The sequence below is a fragment of the Myiozetetes cayanensis genome, unplaced genomic scaffold (assembly GCF_022539395.1).
Source record: "Myiozetetes cayanensis isolate MyiCay16 unplaced genomic scaffold, myiCay2020 scf4, whole genome shotgun sequence".
NCBI classification, from domain to species: domain Eukaryota; kingdom Metazoa; phylum Chordata; class Aves; order Passeriformes; family Tyrannidae; genus Myiozetetes; species Myiozetetes cayanensis.
In genome coordinates this window covers 39,909,667-39,927,660 of record NW_026087631.1, presented here as the reverse complement: position 1 = coordinate 39,927,660, position 17,994 = coordinate 39,909,667, and the positions used below count along the sequence as shown (strand labels likewise).

The window sequence follows — 17,994 nt, the reverse complement described above, 5'->3', positions numbered from 1 at the left end:
GACAGAAAAGCATTGAATACAATGAACTTATTAATATTCTACTGCTAGCATTCTTGTCCATTTGGGAAATGCGAATGGCCAGGCATATTTTCATGTTCTTCTGATAAAAATCTTGGTTCACTTAATCTAAAATTGCCTTTTCAATTCTTTGTACAAATGGTTCTGCATGATTTGGAATGTTCTCTCTAGTGGAATGAAGCCTAGTCTTTGTCTTTCTAAATCCGGAAGTTTGTTTTAATAACAAAGCAACTTCTACAGCACACTAAACACAGTGGTGTGAACAACACAATGTTGCAAAAGTGGAAGTTCATTCCACTTCTGTGCATTTGTTTCCACTGGTACTGTATATTCTGTTAGGCTTATCTGTTGAGTGCATGGGAGAAAGTAAGAGGCGGTACTGAAACTCTTACGTTATTCTTACTTGTGAAACAAATGTTTCCTCTCTCTCGGTGCTTTTTATTGTCCAGAAACTGTCTTAAAATGTGAACTGATGATTCAGTGTCACAGCTGATATAATTGCTGACATTTTTCTGTACCAGCCATAGGCTGGAATACAGAAATACCAGCTACTGGTTTAGATAGCTTGAAACTGCACAATCAGGAACAAGTCCTAACAAATTAGCATTTATTTCATGTTTACATAAGAGAGAGAACCTAGATGATTGTTCTTCACAGTTAAAAATATCACAACAGTGAAAACTGCTGCTATTAAAGTTATTGTGTGTTCATTAGTTCCAGAGGCATCTTCCACATCTGGAAGAAGCTGCAGTGGAGGTTTCCAGAGCAAGTAATCCTGAAAAGTATTTCTGGAAGAAAAATCTTTGATTTTGTAAAAAACAAAACAGTTTTTTAATGTGCGGTGTTCTATTTCTAGGATCCTTTAGCAAAAAGACGTAACCCTCTTCCTGTATCTGTACCCTACTTGAGCCCATTGGTACTGCATAAGGAGCTTGAATCACTGTTGGAGAATGAGGGAGAGCAAGTAATTCATACATCCAAATTCATCAATCAACACCCCATCATTTTCTGGAACCTAGTCTGGTATTTCCAGCGGTTGGATCTACCTAGCAACTTACCTGGACTCATTCTGACATCTGAGCACTGTAATGATGGAGTGCAGGTAGGTGGCTTCCTCGTATTAGAATGGCAGATAGTACTCTGAGTTAAGTTGGAGAGTGGTTCAAAACAAGTAGGTAGGTAATTTCTAAGTAGGTTGAATCTGGGTTCTTGTTTTTTATAATATGAGTAGATAAGTTTGTTTTCCACAAGAAGTCTTGAAGGAAGATGAATAAAAACTGCCTTCAAATTCTAGTCAAGCTGGTCTCTTTCAAAAAAACCAGAAAGTAAGATTCATTAAAGAGGAGGCTGATATGTAGAAGGAAACGAGATGTGTCTGTGAAGAACTCATAAAAAAACAACATATGGCAATACACAATACAGTGGGTACATACTTGCATTTATAACCTTTTAAGTTACTAAAGTCAGTATTTTTTGTTCTCTTACAGTAATAGGTGTTGCTATTCAAACTGCACTGAGTTTCATTACCATATAATTAGAACAAAAGCTGTAGAACAGATGTATCTTTTTAGTATTTTGATTTTCTTATTTTAGGGAGTAGATGTTTTTCTAAAACCTGTGTAATTTGTGTAAGTAGGTACCAAATTCAGTATGTGTTTGTATATAATGGCTGCAAAAGAGGTAGTATTTCCTATATACTTACATACACTTCAATTTTAAAAATCTTTTCCTCAGTTTTCAAAATAACACCCACCTAGAACCCAGAACAATTTTTCAAGAAACATAGTTGAAGACAATACTAATGATTTCTAAAGCATACGGGAAAATCACTGCATTAGCAGAAAAAAGCACAAGATGGGACAAAATGTCTCATAATTACTATTTAAATAGACACACTAAGTGGTAAATTTTTCTTGCCTGCTAATTCTTACTTGTGTTAGTGAGTTCAGAGGGACCTAATGTTACAAAATAATTACAGAACTATTGTTTTTGCTGCCATATATTTTTAATGGAAATAAATAGTTCATATTTGTTGAACTATTTTTATATAGTTTATCATTGTTTATACAAATTAAGATTCTTTCTACTTTTTGGAAAGGCCAACACATAGGCATGCATACCAGGTCTTCATCAGGTCAGAAAATATTACAGTATGGTATGGTAAGTGGTAAGTGGTAAAAATCAAGTAAGGTGTTTGGTGCTTAAAAATATTTCCAGATACATAATCAGAAATAGTTTCTGCAGATGTCTGTAGAAAACTAAATGCTCTTCATACATTAGGATAAACTAGAAATGACAATTAAATGTTTCAGTACTTGTGACTGCTCTGGTTGAGTGCAGTTTACCTTAGAAGACATTATCTTCTTTTTGCTGGATTCAAGATAAATAAGTCTTCATTTGCAAAATTAATAAAAGAGTAGGTTTTTTCAATAATGTAACACTGTACTGATATTGTCAAAACTTGGTTTCCATTTCCTCTTGTTTTTTTTAGCTTCCTTTGACGTCTCTTGCTCAAGATAGCAGGCTAGTATACATCCAGCTACTGTGGGACAATATCAACCTCCACCAGGAGCCAGGGGAGCCCCTCTATATATCTTGGAGAAATCTCAGTAAGTAAAACAAATGTTACAGAAAACAGAAGGAGCAGAGACTGTGGAAAGAAACAGTTGTTTTGTAGTGCCTGAAGTGTATACAGCTTGAAAGCTTTTTTAGTATGTGGAACATCTGCAATCCCTTAGGTACTTGACATATTCTGAGTATCAAATTAGGTGTGAAAATACCTTACTGCTCTGTGTGAAAAAGTTTAATCTGTTCATTGTATGTCATAGGCTTAAAGAGGGTGGGAGAAGTTGCTCTAGATGTGATGCTAAATAAGCTTCGCCTGATTTGAATGCTTCACTGCGTTATCGGGCTGTAGCTATGCAGGCATGTCAGCCAACAAACCATCACGGGCAACATCTGATGCTGGGTTTGTATTTCTCTGTCATGTGGGAGTTCTTGCACTTGGATACTTGATGTATCCTGTCACTTTTGTATAAAGTAATTTTTGCATGAAGACGATAAGCAGACTAATTCCTTCCATTTTAACAAATGTCTGTAGATTGAGTACAGGTTCTCTATATGTATCTTAACTTTTTGAAATACCTTCTGCTTATTAAAGTAAGAAAAAAATCATCACTGCTTTAATAGTCTATATGGTGACACTTCCCAGATTCTTCTGAAAAGAGACCCTCCACACTGGCAGAAGATCAGCAGGCAACAAACACTTTGTTAGAGAACATCAAACTAAGTATTCAGCACAATGATGTTGTTAAGCCTATCAACCTCCTCCTGCAGAAAGTTAAGCCAGATCTGAAACGACAGAGGTAAAGGGATAATCTCTTCTTACTTTCTCCCCACTAAAAGTTAAACAAGATCAGACCATATATATTTCATAATGATAATTTCATAAGAACCTGTGGGGAATATTCAGTTTCATTTGTGTCCACCAAACACCATGGTTTTATTTGTTTATGCACCTGTTTACAAACAGATGCGTTCTGTATCCCTGTGCATAGTTCATCCAGGTCAAATGGGTGAATGGGATTCTTAAATCAAAATGGGCATTTTACGAATGAGTAAGAAAAATGCAGATATTAACTATGCAGATTTTAGTGTTACTCCAGATCTAGTAAACTGATAAATGCAAGTGTAGTGTACAGCATCCTGTTGCAGTGTGTCTCCCTATTTATATCTGTTGAAATTCTAGCAACCAGAAGTATTGGCTGTGAAAAGAAGATGCAGCATGATCCACAAACAGAGATGCTTAAATAACCCTTGTACATTTTGTCACCTGCACTGGAATTCAGGGGCTTTGTACAAAGGAGCCTCTAAAGTAAATTACAGTGTTTGAAGTCTGTCATACTAAGTCATCTCTACTTTTGTGTTTTGTAGTTACTAAAAAGAAGCAGAAACTAATCTGCCTAGAGAAACATCTTTATGACTTCCACAAGGGAAAAAATTAATATCTGATTATTCATTGGTACCTAATTCTGAGATGGATCATGATATTTTGAAACTAAAAAAACCCAAAATATGGCTGATCTGAAATAAACCCACACCTAGTGCTTCACCCTCAGGCAGGAACGAGTTGTTAAATAAGTGTTAATAGTTGTTAAATAAGTGGTGATTAAGTTCATTTTTCTTGTTTGATATTTTTATGGCACGTTGGGCAGAGGAATTTTTCATGAAAAATGTAACTGCTAGGATTTGGCAATAATACAGCTTTCTGCATTAAGTAAAAGTACACAGAAGTTAAAAACCCTAAAGCTGGTAGTCATGTAGATCGTTCACTTTTTAAACAGAACAGTTGCAGAAACTACATGATGGAAGATTAGCATCTTCAGTAATGACTTTGTAGACTTAGGATAGTTGGTGCTTTCATTAACTCAGCCTTCAAAATATTCCCCTAGGAGTTTTTACAGGGAAATTCTTTTCCTGTCTCTTGTGTCTCTTGGGAGAGAAAACATTGACATTGGTAAGTAAAAAATACTCTGAAATGCACAGTGCCTGTATTATGGCGTGTATTGATATTTTCCACGAGAACTAGGGTATAAAACTGAATTTTCATCCATAAGTTTCTAAGTTTCGATTGTGTTTTAATAAAGAGTACTTGGCTGCCAGTTTTCAAGTAAGAGTTGCTTTTATGTAAATGTAATTCAGATAGGGCCATTAATTTTGACTTTGTTTGAAACCAGTAATCAGTTATTTTAAACAAAGAGTATTAGCTTGAAGTTTTAATTCCTCATGTATGAAAGCTTGTTTTCAGTCTTGTCCATCTTTCTCTGACCCCTCTCTGACCTGATTTCCCAGCCCCTGCTGATCTGCTCTACCCTGTCTTCTATTTGGTACTATGTAAGCACAGTGACTCCCTTATGGAATATGATAGGGGAAATACAGGCAAACTGAACTGTTATAGAACTAATGGGCATCCACTGTGATGTGTTGTGATGTCGTATGTCTTACGAAGATGCTTTTCAGGTTCTGTGAGAAGGTGCATTTTGAAAAAAAACTCAGCAGCTAGTTAGTGAAGATAATTTTGTTACTATATAGATGACCAAAAGCATTTTATAAGAACAGTAGTGTGCACTGTACAGTGTTTCTTGAATAACCTCAGCTATGCTTTCTCTATTTCAGAGGTCTTTGACAGTGAATACAGACTTGCACTTAAAAAACTACCAAAGGAAGTTCTTGAAAAGATGCAGAAAATAGATGCTCCACCAAGCAGCAGGGTTGAGTGTTGCAGGAAGTGCTTTGGAGCACCTTTTATATAAAAATGAGGAAGACATGCACTAAACTTCAGAAATACAAAAGCAGAAATGGAAAAAAACCCCAGAAAAGCGGTGATAGATACACTTCGAATCCCAAACGGTGGTAATTGGGCAATTTGTCAAAGAAATTTAATTGAGCTGCATCGTATATTTTTGTCTTTCATCTCATGAGACACATTGCAAAGTACATCAGAATGTTTTAAAACATTATTAATAGGGTGATTTTTTTCAGTGGTTGATCTTTTTGCCCCTTTATATTTACTCAAATTTTTCCCACACAGTATCAAGTTGTTCAAAAAGGTTATGATTAAACAGCAGCCTATGGTCAGTGGCTTTCTTAAGGGCCACTGATATATGTGTATTTTAACGAAACACCTTTCTTGCCACAGAATACTTAGATTTTTTACTGCTTCTTTAAAATGGCCTTTATGTAAAGAGGGATCTTTTTGTAAGTGTGAATAAATGTGTGAATGTAAATATTTGAAACCTTGGATTGGAAGCTGCAATGCAGCTGCTTTAGTCAGATCACAGTACCTAAAGTAGTCACTCCTCTCCTGACAGTTGTCCCAATTCAGTATTTTAAATTATCTTTGGCTGACCTTTTCATAATGTATATCTGTAGTTGTGAAAAAACCCAGAAACTTAGACTCAACTTCCCTTATTCTCTATATGACATAATATAAGATCCTGGAAATATACTGGCCTCTTTCTCCAAGAGGGTAGGCTTCTACTCTAAGCAGCTCAGAAATGTATTTCTTTTCTAAAGAATTAAATAAGAAACTTAAGTGGCATTAGGATACATACAAGGGTTGCAACAGATACTGTCTGAAAAAAATTATGCTTTTACTATGTGTGTGTGCTTAAAAAGTGTCTTCCTTGAATTCTTTATCACCCCTAGGTTTTATCTCCCCTAGGTTTCATGCCAGCCTGTGGGTTAATTATTTTGCACTGATAGCCTAAATTCAATATTTCAATTATAATGTATTTATAAGTGTGGTCTTCAAGGTGTATATTAGCAGAAATGAAGTGCTTATGTGTATGATCTGAAAAGATGGATTCATCTTTTGGGTTGCTTCTAGTAGGTAAAACACTTCCTCACTTCACATATTTAACTGACTACAGTAGATGCGGTCTTGGCAAGGAGAGCCTGGATATTGGTCAACAGTTTAAACGTTTCTGTTACTTGAAGAATATGATGAGATTTATTCCAGGTTATTGCTGAAATTTAGTGGTGTGGTTTTTATGATGGAATAATTCCTAGAGGAAAAAAAAGAGAAGATTTGTAGCATATAAAAAGAGCATAGCTAAAATATTAATTTTATCTGAGTATGAATGTATTTACTTTATACTACTCTGTTAAAGTTTTTCATTCTTGAAAATGATGAGGGATGAAGATCTGTCTGGAACAGCTTTTATATGAAAAAGTAAAACCAACTTTTGTTTTTTCATGAGATAAAGGATTTGCACTACCTGTGACAAAATACATTTGCATCATAGACTGATGCCTTGTATTTTAAGTGCTGATCCTAAGTTTATATGGGGATATTATCTGGACAGAGTCTCTCCTGATGAAACTGTTGTGTTTTCTCAACAATTAAAAGTGAGAAAGCACAAACTGACCTTTTTTTTATTATTCTTTGTGTTTATGCATAGTTGCTTGCTGATATCTGACCTACATCACAAAGGAAGAGTAGGCCTTGATTCTTAATCTTTTCCTCTCTTCTGTTTCATAGTTGACTTGCATGGTTCCGTCCATTAAAGTAAAAGTCTGTCTAAAGCATTCATCCAAACAGCTGAATACTTCTATGAGTCAAACCAGCACATTTTCCTGTATAACTCTGTACATTTAATCTTCAACAGACACAAAGACAATTTTTTAGCATTAAATGGACAAACCATGTGATATGCAATGTGCAAGGAATCAAATTGTTGTTACCCTTAAATTATTCCAGCTCGTAAAATTACAAGGAAAATCTGTCTAGTGAGTCCTGTTTTAGATAATTGGTGACATCCAAATAGTTTTAAAACCTAGTAAATAATATTACTATGAACTAAATTCTGTAAACACATCACCTTCATTTCAAAACAACTTCCTCATCTCTTGCTGAAAATACAGATTAATCAGGTAGTAGTGTTGTAAAGACAGCAAAGCTGATTGTGTCATAACATCTAGTGCTAAATATTATTTTTCCCAGCTATCTACACTAAACAAAGAAACAAAAAAAACCCCAACGAAACTAAAGCCTGAGGGGAAGAGGACTGAACTTGCTTTGATTTGCTCCTGCATATTGGCATTTTTGTACACTACAAATTTACTTTTATTCCTGTTGTATGCATGTGGATTTCAGAGTGGTAGAAGTCCTGCATGTAATTACTTGAAATCTTGAATCTGCATATTGAAATTGATTCTCTAGTATAGAATGAAAAAAGTAAGGGCTTACTCCTTTTAATAGGGAGTTTTTAATGCTTAGTATTTAATAACTAATTAATCAGTTGGTTCTTGAATGTAATCCATAGCTCAAATGAAAAGGGAGATCTCTGAAAGTGATTTGTTTATTGAGTTCCATCTCAGAAGATGCTTTTAACAGAGAAAAAAAAGTAAGAGCTCACAAAAATTTTAAAGAATTTAAGAACTGACTAGTTTTTTCCTAATTGAGTTCTCACATTTTAAATGCATAATGGCACTTGCTGGTTTCCCTTGGACTTTTAGGTCTCCTCCTGCAAATAGGCAGAGACTGCAGGTTTTCCTACACAAACTTTCTGAGATGTATGCTTCCCTAATTTGAATAGTGAAGGAACTGTTGAGTGTGCATAAGAAAAGGGCATGGAATAAAATAGCTTGGCATGGCTCAATATTTATATAGTTGAAAATCTGGCCAAAATTAAGCAGGGAAAAGTTTCAAAAGTTTTTTGTGAGTGCATTGCAAACACTTTTGTTTTTCTGACATTTGGGCACTAAAGGCACATTTCTCTGCAAGTTAGTTGACAGCATGAACTTCTTGGGCTTTATGGGAATGACTTAGTTACCTACAAGTACTTCTAATTTGTTTGGCACCTCACTCTTAGGAATCCAGATTTGTCTCAGTCCATAATACATGACTGATCTGAGCAAAATGTCGTGAAGGAGGAGTGTGGAAAAGCTTGATTTTTAGTTCTGTTTTCCACTCAGTGTAAGCAAAAAAGTAGCATTTTGCTCACTTGCAAAACTACTCTTTCTAGTAGCTAGACAGCCAGTGTTCAGGAGGAGATGGCTCTTCTGTGTGTATTTTGTAATTCTCACTTGTAACCTGAAGAAAACGTTTCAAATAACCATTAACTTCAAACTTACAATGTGCGCAGAAAGTGAGGATATAAATTATCTGGTTACATATGTGGACGCAAACAATGAATTTCAGGTCTACCCAGGAACTTAGGAAGGTTGTATTGGAATAACAAGTATCAAAGAGAAGCTTCCTTGAATTGTTGCTCTGAGGATGTTGAGCGGCAGTCAGATAGGCTGAGAACATACCCTCTTGCATCTTTCACCCAGCTATAAAACAGTTACATATGTAGCTTGTGTGCTCATATGAAAATAGCTAATTTTTGTAGAATTAAAACAACAAGTGAGGTCTTCAGTGTTTAAAATCGGGATTCCTAAGTTACTAAGTTTTTCTTTATGAATTATATTCTGGTGCATCACTAAAACCTAAAAACATAGAAACCCCCTTAGGTGTCATCAGGAGACTGACGTGGCTGCAGGATTGGCGCAGTAGATGGTTACAGATTTTACATGCTACTGGAAGCATCTGTATGTTACCTATAGTCATACCCTGTTTATATAAAGCAAGACAGTAAGTACAATTATAATGGAAGTTATTTTATTTAGTATATGTGCTTCAAACTAAATTCATTTGTTTTGCAAGTAACTTAGTCTTGTTCCTGCCAGAATTTCACATTAGTTAAGCTCAAGCTACATTGCACTTGTGAATGAGTAATTTTATTCCATTTTAACTGTGAATTAATGGCTTTTTGTATTGCTGCAGCTAGAAGAATATACCTTTCATTGAGTTTACTGCTTTCCTTGAATAACTGCAACACAGGGGATATTTTCAAAATGTATATTAAATTAGATCATAGAAATTATATTTTTAAAACAGGTTGTTAAAATGTATGTAATTCAAGAATCCACTCAGTAGTTTTCTCTTTTTAAAACTTTTAATTCAACAATTATTTCAATGCAGATAACTTTTATTTCATTAAACGGTAAGCAGGTCATCTTATTCACATAATTATACATTTTCAACAAAGGTGGGGTTTTTTTCTTTCAACTAATAAAAACCTTTAAAATGCGTTCTGTATATCAGGTTTTCAATATGTTTTTAAGAAACGAAGACCCTTTTAAGTGTTGAAACTAAATGATTGGACACTAGTTCTCTGCTCTCCTGTGCTGTATATTATGATGCATACGACGAGAGAAACGGATGGCGTTTTTGTTTGTTCTTTCAGTCTGCATCAACCAAGGGTGCAAATAAAAGGGATTGTTTGCTGGTTTTTTAGAAGCACATTAAACTCCTTTTAGGAGCTTAGACTGCATTGTAGTGAGGATGAAATGATGTTGTGTGAATAAATTATGAATTTATTAAGTGAGCTGGGAAGTTTAATGCTATAAAATTTGCACTGGTTTAGAGACTGTTTTGAACTGTTGAAAAATGGCATTCATTTACTGTGCTTTAATTAACAAGTGTTTCTCTGTAGTGTTTTCTGTACATTTGACAAAAAAAATTGACTTTAAAAGGGCACTGCATATTCTGAATTCTGTATATTCTAACCTAAGAAACAATTTTTAATGTATTTCCCAAAATAAAATACGTATGATCCTACAGAAAAAATTCCAGTTGTTAAGCTTTTTTGCTATTGGAACTTACATGCCTGATAGAATTTGATCTTAAATGCAAATTCAGCCTATAGCTGGAAAAAAGGAAAGACTTTTGACTGCCTTCTTGAGTCATTGTTTCACAGTACCTCGGTGACTGCTGAATGGTGGGACAGCACAGGGGCAGGGGGAGAGGGAGATCAGAGATGGGATTCATTTGTGGAGATTTGTTTCATGCTAATGGATGGCTTGGTGGCAGCTTAAGCAAGCAATAGGAATTAGCAGAGGTAGGAAGAGTTTACAAACAGGTTCAGGGAGACAGAATCCATGAATATCTTGTTTATAGGGAAGTTACAGCCCCTGGCATCCCAACAGCAGAGCTGCTGCTCTCTGCTGACCAGGAGAAGAATTGTTAATCAAGGGGTAGGAACAGGTTGCTGATTGAACTTCCCAGGAGTTCTGTTTTCTCAATGGCTTCATAATGGGGCACAGAGTGGTGCTTTCAGTTGATGCATCCCGGCTTACAACAGTGGACCTCCTGCCTCATACTTGCACATTTACATGCAGTTTCCAGGATATTTGTTTTTAAATTGGGCAGGGGTGGTAATAGGAGTGAGGCTGTGATGAAATTTTAAGCGGTGGAATTGCAAGTTACAAGTGCTTCAGGCCTTCACCTTCACAGTGAGTACCTTTCAAACTTTCAAACTTTCAAACTTTCAAACTTTCATGTATGGCAGACACTTCATTATTCTGACAGTAAAAATAAGAATACCAGACTCCAAAGGCTTTTCTCTCTGAAGAGGCTGATACGCATAGAACAGACTGGTACATGTCAAGAAGGCTCATAGTAAACTCATAGTTCCAGGCCTGTTTTTAGATAGCTGAAGAAGTTAAGTCTTTTCAACTTCAGTAATCTTGTCAATATCCTGCTGACTTTCTATGTTTTCCTCTGACTGCTTTCCTCACTGCTAAGAATGTTACACCATCTTTGAATTTGTTACCCTTCATGTGGCATACTGAGGGAGGAGGCTGAAGGGGGCATGATGTTAACACCGGAACAAAAGCTTGCATTTGAGGAATCCCCAGAGAAGCACAAGCAGTTTGGATTTGAAGCTGTAGAGGAGGGAACTGCCACCAGAATCAGGTGGGAGATCTGAGGGAATGGGATGGTAGAGGGCAATAGCAGAAGGTGCTGGCTTAAGGAAGCTCTGATCCTTCATGTGTTCAGAGGTACTGTTGAGTACTCATCAGTGGTAGTTCTCCCCGCCTCTGTAGAAACGAATTTCAGCTTTCTACAAGAGGAATGAAGAAGGGTCGCTAACTTGTCAAGCTGGAGAACTGATGGGGTCTGCAAGTAACCATAAAGGTCCTGCCTTTTTGTAGGAGTAACCTCATGCACCAGTGCAAGCTGGGAGCAGCCTGGCTGGAGAGCAGCTGAGCAAGGAAAGGCCTCGCGTTCCTGGTGGACACCAGCCTCACCTCACAGCAAAGCAAGCCAAGTGTCCTGGCTGAGTCAGACTAAGCACTGCCAGCAGGTGGCGATCTTTCCCCTCAGTGCTGGTGACACATCTAGGTCCTCTGCGTCTAGGCTAACCTCACTTAACATGTATTTTTAGGTTAGAGCCAAGTTCCCATTTCCCAATACTATCTGAATACATTAAGACTACTGTGAAGTTTTTAGTCCTTGAGTGAAATTTCTAGATTTCCTTTCAGCTGCTGGCTTACTCATGCTTGGTATCAATTTCAAAAGCAGAATGGTACAATACCTACAAAATTCTAGACAACCTTGAGTCAGCAGGTACCCGTAATGATCAAGACTATCTTCCTGCTCTTTGCAGGTTTACCTAACACTAAACCATTTGATTAAGCATTATCCAGACACGCCTTCAATTCTGGCAGGTTTGGGGCTGTGACCATTTCTGTGGGGAGCCTGTTACAGAAGTCTCAGAACTGCACTTCGCTCTGCCAAGAATCAGCTGGAGGCTTTAAGTTTTACCCATCTTACTCAGTATCAAAAGCAGTCTTCTCATATGTAAGCACTATCCTGTGCTTTGGATTAAAAAACCACACACAAAACACCCACAAACCAACCACTGAAATAAGTACTATGTGAGTGGAGTTCTGCCCACAGAAATGCCAAACCATCATGCATGACTTTGTCCCTGCAGGTAAATCCCGCTTGAAGTGACATCCACATGCATGCACAGGTTGATTATGAAGACACCCAAGTTCTCAAAGAGAACTGAATCAAGACTATGGTCCGGGTCCAGTTTGGTCTGTGCGATGCAGTTAGTCTGAACTACTATTTAAGAGATGGCTGGTTAACAGCATACACAAGAAAGTGTCACACTGAAAGTTAACGACAAAAAGGGTTTATTTTTAATATCATGTACATCTTTACTTCTGACTTGATTCAGACTTAGATGTAGAAGCTCTCAATGAAGAAAGCCGGCGTCTCTTTGCAATCTGCTCTTGGCGTTTCTCCTTAGCTTCCTGAAAGCATGAAGAGAGTACAGAAATGTTATGCATAATCGAGCACTTTAAAATATCTACAAACAAACAAACTAGGGAAAATACAGGTTGGAGGAATGGATTCTGTAAGTCAATACAGCAAAATGGTTTCCTTCTTCACAGAAAAATTCTGCAAGTATCCAAACCGGTACAGACTGATGTCTTTAAAGAGTATGCATCCAAAATAATAGTAAAGAAAATAATGCAGAGGTCACAACACAGGAGAGGTGGATCTATTCTCATTTCCATCTGGAAGTTATAGAACTCAGGAACTATTGTGCCAAGTATTACAGCAGTACCACTGAAGCAGCACTGCAGTTTTAGGAGCAAGAGAAAACTCATCCAAACAAGTACCTTCTTGCCAAGTTATCTTCTATTGAGATCAACTGCTAAATCTCACTGGCTCCGCACAACCACTCAAATGCTTGAGCATGAATTAAACCAGGATACATTGAACTAAAATTCCTACTGAAGAAGTTATTTTCACAGGCTGTAGCTATTTGTTTTCTTCAAAGTAAGCTCTCAAACTAATGGGCCTGCTTAGGTTCTACTGCACTAGGACTGGCAGAAACAGACAAATATTCAACACCTCCCCCCCCGCTGACCAGCTGTGTTTATATTCATGTTTAGGCACTCATTCAAAATGAACTAGGTACAGAGCAGCTATAAGCATACAGCCAAGTTTGCAAAATCCCTAGATTCTGGGGCAATTAAAATTGCAAACGCACCTTCATTCTCTTGGCCAAGAGCTTTGCATATTCTGCTGCCTCCTCCTTGTTCTTCTGAGTGCGCTGCTTCTTCAGAGCAATGCGTCTGCGCTTGTGCTGCAGCACTCGAGGAGTCACCAGCCGCTGGATCTTAGGAGCCTTGGTTCTGGGCTTCTTGCCTACGGAAGTATTACAAATCAGAAGTGGCAGACTATCTTCCAAAAAGGCCACAGGCCTCTTCTAGCCAACTTTAGAATAAGTTCTACTTACTATTATGATAGCATAGTTTAGTGCACTACATATTATAGCGACTTATATGGAGTGCAACATCTTGACAAATTTTAAAGGAAAAATGATCAATTAGTATAAGATGCAACATTAGCAATACATAGTCCTAATGCTTGTGATTTTGTTATCAACAATCAAGTGTTAATTCCTACTTTCTCAGCAGGTCTGTCTATAGTAACTCCTCCTAGACTTCAAAGTTTTAAGAGTAAGGATATTCATTATCTAACTTTCAGAACAGTTTTCAGTGTTAAAAAGCAATCTACAATTTAATACAGGTTTAACATGGTTTATCCCCCCCAAAAACAGATCTACAAGGTCCACACTGAGCAAAAAAAACCAACACCATCACAGAAATCTATAAAATTTCACTTCTCAGTGCTGACTGACTTCTGCAGTCACAAGCAACAGTCTGACATCTACCAGGATCACATTCTTAAAATGGACAAAATAGTTCCTACGATGCAGTCTTTTCCCCAAAACCTTTCAGTGGCTTGCGTTTTATTGTGTCCTTTCTGCTAAAAATCTGCACTACTTCTTTTCCCTGATCAAATGCAAGAGAACCCAAAATTAGTATCTTACACCGCAAGAGACAGACAGTAAGCAAAGCAGTGCCCTTCCAATAAAAGCTTATTTCAGAGATTGCCATAAATAATGGGGCAAAATCTTACCATCTACTCTATAAATGGCTTTTTTCCCCTCCTGCAACATAAAAATGTTCCAACAACATTTCACCTTATATTTAATCTTGTTTTTGTAACAACTACTGTTGGGTTATTCTTAGAATGTTAGTCTAGATTCTATCAAACATTTGAAAACAAACTGTGAAAAATTTAAAAAATCAAACAAAAGGGGAAGAGGGGTGAAAGAAATGAGGCAACCAAGAAACTTCTTTTCCACAAACTGTGGCAGACAAAGCTTAAATACAGTGAGTGTGACCACGTGGATCTGCTATTAGTTGTGCTTCATTCACTGCAGTAGGCTGGACACCTTGTTGCCAGTGATTACAAGAAACCAAAGAACTGAAAAACTGGAATTCTTACCCTCTTTGTTCAGAGGCTTCCTCACAACATACTGGCGAACATCATCCTCCTTAGACAGGTTGAACAGCTTGCGGATCCTGCTCGCCCTCTTGGGACCAAGGCGACGGGGCACAGTTGTGTCCGTCAGCCCAGGAATGTCCTTTTCACCTTGGAAAATGCAAGTTTAAACATGCCAATTACTACTACGTCTACTGAACACCAGCTTCAGCAGCAAAACCCTAAGTTTAAAATACATAAAAATTCAAGATAATACTATATAATTCTTAGGGTTTGCCTGCCAATAGCACCACCCCAGCTACCCTTGGCTGGTTTAACATGATCAGATTGCTGGCAGCAATAAAAAGTCTTTCAGTGACCAGAATGCAATGTGCAGAGAGAATCCGAAGACACATTCACAGAAAGACAAAGATGGGACTGCATTTGCGTTTCACATAACTTGCCAGCCTACTTCTACTTGTTTCATGCAGACTCTTACCCTTTTTCACTATGACCAAGTTCAGAACACTCAGGTTGGCATCAACGATGCAGCCACGAACAGATTTGCGCTTCCTCTCTCCAGTCCTTCTGGGGCGGTAGCAGGAATGGCCCTTGCTGAGCAAAAGGCGGACACGTCCATGAGTCAGGACACCCTGCTTCATGGGGAAGCCTTGCTTGTCATTGCCACCGCTGATCCGGACAACATATCCCTACAAAAAACAGAAACACGCTTCTTAGTTGCCCTTGTCTCTATTACCTCAAAAAGCAGCAGGCGTCACAACGCAGTGGATGCTCTAAACACTGTGTCCCTGATTCAGCACAAGTCACTGCCACTGGAAACAACTGCTTTAACCAACACCTTTGTAATGGTTCAGGAATTTTACTGGAAGACGTAAAAAATACTTCTGCATACCATAACTTATATTTAGCGATTCCTAAAGTTTTGTTCAAGTTACACCACACAAAATCTTGTCCATTATTATCTAGCTTTTCTTTAATCTAAACCTAACTAAGGCTTGTTATCATAAACTGGAAAACTGCAAGAGTGTCTGGAGTAGGGAGATAAAGGTAAAAAGTAAAGCTTTTATTGCCTCCCTTGCAAAGGTGGCAGCACAAAATATCAACTTCTTTAAATCCAGGTGCACTGTCTGTATTAACACTGAAGTATTCCAAACCCATCCACCAGGCCCAGCGTGCTTTTTTCCATGTGTTAGCAGCAGTTTAAACACGACAAAGTCCATTTCCAGCTTGTTCACTAAAGAAAGGATCAGCAGTTTCACACTGCAGATTTGTCCTGAATACCATGAGAGCACTCACATGAAGAAGAAACTACTGCAAAACACAGCAAGAAACCCCAAACACAAGGCTCTAAAGAAGAATGAAAAAATTCCACTCTGATAAATCAAAGTGCCAGAACAGGCTAGACTAATCACTTAATTCTGTACATACACAGCCAGAGAAACTTCCAAGATAACTGCCAAACATACGACATACAACCACTATATCGCGACTTCTGCGTTTCTGACAAATTCTGTAATATAAGCTCCTCAAATACAACTCTGACACGCCCTTCTAGGTTACTTACCTTCCACTCCTCACCAAGGGAATCAGCCAGGACCTCCGTGGCCATCCGTTTCTCATAGAATGTTCTCAGCTTGCGCTCATCATCCACTTCAATGAGCTTCTGGCAGCCAGTGGCTGGGAAAGAGATGTTGAGCTAACAAGAAGAAAAAGGTAAGAGAAAAGGACAGATACGGTTGAAAATTCTGAGGCACCTTAACAAAAGATCAGTATTTACCTGCTGGTTTGATCTCGGCATTCGAGAGCTGAAATTCCCCACCCGCTTCCACGAACGCTCACCAGGCACAGCCCACCACCGCGGCACTCGGGGTGCCGAGCCAGGGAGGTCAGCGTCCGGCCACTCTGGGCGGCACAACTCGTTCAGTCGCACAGAAAACTGACTATCGCAGCCGGAGCTCAATCACGAGCTCAGTCAATCGCGAGCAGAACGAGGTGAGGGCAGCAGAAACCTGTGCCCTCCTCCTCCTGGAAACCCCTCGTAGCACACGCCGCGCTAACCACCACAGCCACTTCAGGGGAGCGGCCCCTGCCGTGGGTGATCCCTGTGACGCCCTGGGGCTGCTGCGGAGCGCAGCGCAGCGCAGCGCTGGGGGGGGCGCACCCCGGCACTGTGTCCGAGCAGGGCCCGGGAACAGCGCACGGCGCCGCCCCGCCGGGCCCCGCTGCCGGCTGCACGGGCCTCTCGCTCGCAAGGCCCTTCCGAGCGAGAAGCGGCCGCTCCCGAGCCCGGCGCTCCGCTGCCCGGCGTCCGGAGAGCCCCGGCCGAGGCGGCGGGGCCAGCGCGGCCGCCATGTCGCCCGCTGCCAATCCGCTCCCATCCGCCGCGCCAAAGCGCTCCATCCCCGCCGCCGGGGGCCATCGGGCGGCGGCGGCAGCCCCGGGGGCTGCGGCGGGGCCATTTGCGGCGAGGAGGGGCCCGGCACCCCTCGCACCGGGGCACCGGCCCGGCCCGGCACCGCCTCACCTTCATCCTGCTCGAGCCTCGGCGCCGCCGGAAAGGGCCGCACTTCCGCCCGCACTGCCCACATACACCGCGCAGCTCTCGCGAGAGCGTCGCCCGCCCGCACGCCCGCGTGACCGGGGCTGCCCTATGGCGAGCGAGGCTTGGGCAGCGAGAGGGGCGTGGCCTGGGTGGGGGGGCGTGGCATGAGGGGGCGTGGCCTGGCCCCCGGGCAGGTGCCGGGTTCCCGCCGCGCCACCCCGTTCGGGGTGGCGCGGCGGGAACCCGGCACCTGCCCGGGGGCAACTGTTTCCTGTGATACCTCTCCTGCAGCGAGGCAGTGCTCCTTAGCCACAGGGATGATCAGGGGTCCTGGAGTATCTCTCTCATGAGGAGACGCTGCGGGAGCTGAGCGTATTTAGTTAAGACTAGAGGAGACTGAGAGGGGGACCCCATCAGTACATATAAATATCTCACAGAGAGTGGTGCCCAGTGACAGGACATGGAGTAATGGCCATAAACTAAAACACAAGAAGTTCCACTGCAATATGAGGAAGAACTTTCCACTGAGGGTGGCAGAGCACTTGAAGAGGCCGCCCAGGGAGGTCGAATAGTCTCGCTCTCTGGAGAATACACTCAAAATCCACCTGGACACGTTCCTGTGTAACCTGCTCTAGGTGACCCTGCCTTGGACTGAATGGTCCCTCCCGACCCTAGTAGTTCTGTGATTCTGTGGTATTTCTAAGGAGGCAAGGGATGCGGGCGGGCAGCC

General features: G+C 40.1%; 2 protein-coding genes across 6 annotated transcripts in view; one reads left to right on the top strand and one right to left on the bottom strand.

Moving 5' to 3' along the window:
- The window catches only part of DENND4C (DENN domain containing 4C), a 64,502-nt gene extending 54,321 nt beyond the window's left edge, over positions 1-10,181 (top strand). For all 5 annotated transcript variants that reach the window (XM_050329210.1, XM_050329211.1, XM_050329209.1 and 2 more), the window contains 5 exons: positions 875-1,120; positions 2,510-2,627; positions 3,230-3,383; positions 4,470-4,534; positions 5,194-10,181. In XM_050329210.1, the coding sequence (XP_050185167.1) occupies positions 875-1,120; positions 2,510-2,627; positions 3,230-3,383; positions 4,470-4,534; positions 5,194-5,330 (720 nt within the window). In that variant the 3' untranslated portion in view covers positions 5,331-10,181. The remainder of the gene's footprint in view (positions 1-874; positions 1,121-2,509; positions 2,628-3,229; positions 3,384-4,469; positions 4,535-5,193) is intronic.
- Positions 10,182-12,535: 2,354 nt separating this feature from the next.
- On the bottom strand, positions 12,536-17,358 carry RPS6 (ribosomal protein S6). Its single transcript, XM_050329226.1, has 6 exons — positions 17,247-17,358; positions 16,287-16,418; positions 15,201-15,411; positions 14,726-14,872; positions 13,419-13,576; positions 12,536-12,672 (listed from the first exon to the last, which is right to left on the bottom strand). The coding sequence occupies exons 1-6, from the start codon at positions 17,250-17,252 to the stop codon at positions 12,577-12,579; spliced, it is 750 nt and encodes a 249-aa protein (XP_050185183.1). The 5' UTR covers positions 17,253-17,358; the 3' UTR covers positions 12,536-12,576.
- Positions 17,359-17,994: the final 636 nt, after the last annotated feature.